The sequence below is a fragment of the Populus nigra genome, chromosome 2 (assembly GCF_951802175.1).
Source record: "Populus nigra chromosome 2, ddPopNigr1.1, whole genome shotgun sequence".
Lineage (NCBI taxonomy): Eukaryota > Viridiplantae > Streptophyta > Magnoliopsida > Malpighiales > Salicaceae > Populus > Populus nigra.
The window spans coordinates 39,924,017-39,928,697 of NC_084853.1; the positions used below are offsets into that span (position 1 = coordinate 39,924,017).

The 4,681-nt window shown below is 35.8% G+C and overlaps 1 protein-coding gene across 2 annotated transcripts; it reads left to right on the forward strand.

The window, feature by feature from the left end:
- On the forward strand, positions 1-2,957 carry LOC133681525 (protein TRANSPORT INHIBITOR RESPONSE 1-like). Of its 2 annotated transcripts, XR_009836531.1 has the most exons (4): positions 1-640; positions 965-1,457; positions 1,776-2,648; positions 2,718-2,957. XR_009836531.1 is itself a non-coding variant. In XM_062104586.1 (3 exons), the coding sequence occupies exons 1-3, from the start codon at positions 177-179 to the stop codon at positions 2,571-2,573; spliced, it is 1,755 nt and encodes a 584-aa protein (XP_061960570.1). In that variant the 5' UTR covers positions 1-176; the 3' UTR covers positions 2,574-2,957. The 2 variants fall into 2 exon arrangements, 1 of the variants encoding a protein (XP_061960570.1); XM_062104586.1 differs by having other exon boundaries at positions 1,776-2,957.
- The last annotated feature ends 1,724 nt before the right edge of the window (positions 2,958-4,681 follow it).

Genomic DNA, 4,681 nt, shown 5'->3' on the forward strand with positions numbered 1-4,681 from the left:
CTCATCCAACGGCCAACCTTAACTACTCTTCACGTGTCTTAATCTCACTCGACATCCTCCTTGTTTTACCATAGTTAGTTAAAATCTACTCTCATCATCCAGGTCACTCTTAAAAAAAATCAAAAACTCACTCACTCTGCAAATCTCACTCGGCAGCGTTTGCTTAGGCTTTGATAATGTTGAGAAAGGCGAATTCGTTCCCGGAGGAAGTGCTTGAGCATGTGTTGTCTTTTATCACAAACGACAAAGACAGGAACGCCGTATCGCTGGTGTGTAAGTCGTGGTACGAGATAGAGAGGTGGTGTAGGAAGAGGATATTTGTAGGCAACTGTTATGCGGTGAGGCCGGAGATGGTTATAAGGAGGTTTCCGGAGCTCAGATCGGTGGAGCTCAAAGGAAAGCCGCACTTTGCGGACTTTAATTTGGTGCCTGACGGTTGGGGAGGTTGTGTTTACCCTTGGATCGCGGCGTTGGCTACTGCGTATCCGTGGTTGGAAGAGATTAGGTTGAAGAGGATGGTGGTTTCAGATGAGAGTTTGAAGGTGATTGCTAAGAGTTTTAAGAATTTTAAGGTTTTGGTGCTTTCGTCTTGTGAGGGTTTCTCTACTGATGGACTTGCTGCCGTTGCGGCCAATTGCAGGTTTCTTACTTGCTGCATTCTCTCTATTTATTTCATTTGCCCCTCTTTGAGCTGTCTGAACTCAAACCCAGTTTTAATCTGTTAAAGTGATTTTGATGATTTTTTTTTAATTTATGATTATTGGCACAAAACATAATTACATGATTAAGAAAGCAACTTTATTAAGGATGCCATCATTTTCAATGATAAGGACAGTGATGAAGTGCTAATTTTGTACCAAATTATGGTTTTATCAGTTTTCTTTCTCTCACACCGTGGTTGAACTTGTTTAAACTTCTATTATCGTAGTTTTTATTATTAGTAATTTAGTAAACTTGTTTGCAGGAATCTGAGGGGGCTGGATTTGCGAGAGAGTGAGGTGGATGATCCAAGTGGGCAGTGGTTGAGCCGCTTTCCTGACTCGTTTACATCACTCGCGTCTCTTAATATTTCCTGCTTGGGGGCTGAGGTTAGTTTCTCAGCTCTGGAGCGCCTGGTAGGCCGGTGTCCTGATCTGAAGACTCTTCGGCTCAACCATGCTGTGCCCCTCGACAAGCTTGCCAATCTTCTTCGCGGTGCACCGCAACTGGTTGAATTGGGCACAGGTGCTTACTCAGCCGAGTTGCAGCCTGATGTATTCTCAAACCTGGCAGGAGCTTTTTCTGGGTGTAAAGAACTGAGGAGCCTATCTGGGTTTTGGAATGTTTTTCCAGGTTACCTTCCAGCAGTTTACCCTGTTTGTTCTGGCTTAACATCACTCAACTTGAGGTATGCTAATATACAAGGCGCTGATCTCATTAAGCTTGTCAGTCAATGCCCAAGTTTGCAGCGCTTATGGGTTAGTTTTACCTTGTAATTTTAAGTTCTATCATAATTTTTATTTCTGAATACCTTTTCCCTTGTACACTTGGCAGGAGGCACAATTTGTAGAAAAGCTAGAGTTTATTGTGAGAGCTAGATGTTTGCTAGCTCATTTGTCAATTTTTGCTCTCAATTTTTTATATTGGTACCACTTTAATTGCTGTTGCAGAACCATGTATGGATGTTGCTTTGCATCTATGTGACTCAAGTTTCGGTTTCTTCTTTTTTATTTCAAAAAAATAGAAACAAAATCCTGCTGTTTTTGTTCTTAAGCTAATAAGGGGCATGAATGCAGGTGCTGGATTACATTGAAGACATTGGACTCGAAGCTCTTGCAGCATGCTGCAAGGACCTGACAGAGTTGAGGGTGTTTCCATCTGACCCATATGGTGCGGAACCAAATGTATCCTTGACAGAAAGGGGCCTTGTCTCTGTCTCTGAAGGCTGTCCCAAGCTTCATTCAGTTCTGTACTTTTGCCGTCAAATGACTAATGCTGCCCTAGTTACAATAGCGAAGAACCGTCCAAGTATGACTTGCTTTCGTCTTTGTATTATTGAACCACGGGCTCCTGATTATCAAACACTCCAGCCTCTGGATTTGGGTTTTGGAGCCATTGTTGAAAACTACAAGGATCTTCGGCGTCTTTCCCTCTCAGGTCTATTGACTGATCGCGTGTTTGAGTACATTGGAACTTACGCCAAGAAGTTAGAGATGCTATCTGTGGCATTTGCTGGGGATAGTGATCTGGGACTCCACCATGTGTTGTCTGGGTGCGAAAAGCTTTGCAAACTAGAGATAAGGGATTGTCCCTTTGGTGACAAAGCTCTTTTGGCCAATGCTGCAAAGCTGGAGACAATGCGATCCCTTTGGATGTCTTCTTGCTCTGTGAGTTTCAGAGCATGTAAGCTGCTGGGTCAGAAGATGCCTAGACTCAATGTTGAAGTTATTGATGAGAGGGGACCTCCAGATTTGAGGCCGGAAAGCTGCCCTGTTGAGAAGCTTTATATATACAGAACCATTGCGGGGCCTAGGTTTGACATGCCTGGGTTTGTTTGGACAATGGATGAAGATTCAGTGTTAAGGTTTTCTTGAAATGTCTCTTATTTGATCGAGCTGCCTCTTCTTTCAAGGATCGATACCCTTGCCTGTAGTGAATGAGCACAGCAGGTACATGCACTATATGCTATACTAATTGTTTCGCATTTTTTCATCTTATCTGGCTTCATAAAATTGCAGGCCCTGATTGGATGGGATCAAGGTTTGAAGGTATACTGAGGCTCAAGAGCTCTTTTGCCATCCATTTATAGTTGGCTGAGCTATTGGATGCTGCATAAAGATTAATAAAGAGATGTTGTTGTAGTATGACGTGTCAATCAAGCTTGTTAAACTTGGATAGTGAATCGTGTATCCTATTTGCAGACTTTTGCATCTGGCAGCGGATAAAAAAACTGGAAATAAAAAATGCCATCAAATCTACTCCCGCGCTTTATTATGGTTGCCTCACCCAGCAAATATAAAGCTAGTTTACATTACACGCTCCGTTTTGAATTGAATTAAATCTTTTTTTCTTTTTTTTTATCATAACGATAAATATCTGCCCACTTGTTATTTATCTATTCTTTTCTAATGTGTAATCCATTTCATAGTTTTGTTAGTTGTCACTGTTATAAATAGCAACTAGTTATGAATGTCGTTTTTTTTTAACTGTATAAATTGTTTGTTTTTATTTGTAACTGTATAAATCAAATAATAAGTCAAGTGAAAGGAGAGAAATCATCTATATCTGTGCAACCAGCGCAATAAAAAATAAAAAAAAAATCCCCCATCCAACACTTTTATTGGTTGCTGATGGCCACACGTTCAATATATTTATGATCATCATCTTGTATTTCCTCTGTTGCTATGATTATGGCCGATTTTGACTATTTTACCCTCCGGGCATCATGAAATACACTAACTAGTATGCTGTTTCTAAACCCCCGATTTAAAAATAAAAATAAATAAATTACAAGGAAAATTATTTTGATTTAAGTTGAACATTTCCATACAACTTAAATTTTAGATGAGATAAAGTAATAATTTGGTATGTGAAATGTCAACTCAATGATGAATTGTGTAAAATTTTAATAGGATAAAATAATTATTTAAAAAGATTTTTTTTATAAATTGGAATAATAATAATAATAATAATAATAATACAGTGATATTTTAAATAAAATAATGTATGATTTTATATATGAAAAACACTGATTTTTATATGAGAGTCTATCCCTGGTAAATTAGTTTGAAAATCTTAATAATTTAAGTAAAACAAATAATAATGAATATTTAAATTTTGTTGTAAAATTATCCATAGTCTAGTTTTGTAATATCAGGTTTAATTTTTGATCTAATTATTATATCTCTTGAAATATTATTTTATCTTAGTTGAAATTTCATATTAATGGCTTTACAGAAATAATATATATATATATATATATATATATATATATATATATATATAGAGAGAGAGAGAGAGAGAGAATTAATAATGGGATTATCATTAATAAGCCAAAAGCTCTCTTATCTGGTCACTGTAGTTGCCTCAAGCCATTGAAAAGAAAATGAAGGTCAAATCATCTCATTTTCCTTGCATTTTTTTTCTTTTAAGTTAAGGGTTTAAAGAGTATAAGAGAATAATTTTAGTTAGGGATTGATTATTCCTTAAAAAATAAATCTTTAACGTAACAATAAATATCAGGCGGTAAAGAATTATTTTTATAAAGAATTATTTGATATTATTATTAAATTTATTTATTAGATTAATTTTAAAACTTTCCAATCCAGTTTTTTTACCTAATACATATTTAAAATTAAAACATGTAATAATTGTTTTAATATAACCTTGTTGACATGGTTAGTCCAAATATAATGGTAAAAACAATATAAAGATGAAATTGATAAAAAATCTTTTTGATTGGATTTCTTGTTTATTTTATATTTTCAATTTATTTGTATATAGTTATTTTGATGTGATTAAGTCGACTTGATTGATTTAAAATTAACTGAAACAACTATTAAAAAAATTAAAAAAAGGTTTGGATTAATAAAAAAAACTTCACTGTTGATTAAGTTTTCCAAGTTTTTTAGTGTAGGAGGGTAATCCCGCCTCTCAATTCAAGAAACCATCCTTACGGGCTGAGTTCTTTATAAGAGTAAAT

Bases quoted from the DNA above. Each gene is read 5' to 3' on its own strand.
- LOC133681525 (XM_062104586.1), top strand. From the start codon at position 177: ATGTTGAGAAAGGCGAATTCGTTCCCGGAGGAAGTGCTTGAGCATGTG. The intron at 641-964 runs GTTTCTTACTTG...ACTTGTTTGCAG, and splicing joins GCCGTTGCGGCCAATTGCAG to GAATCTGAGGGGGCTGGATT. The intron at 1,458-1,775 runs GTTAGTTTTACC...GCATGAATGCAG, and splicing joins CAAGTTTGCAGCGCTTATGG to GTGCTGGATTACATTGAAGA.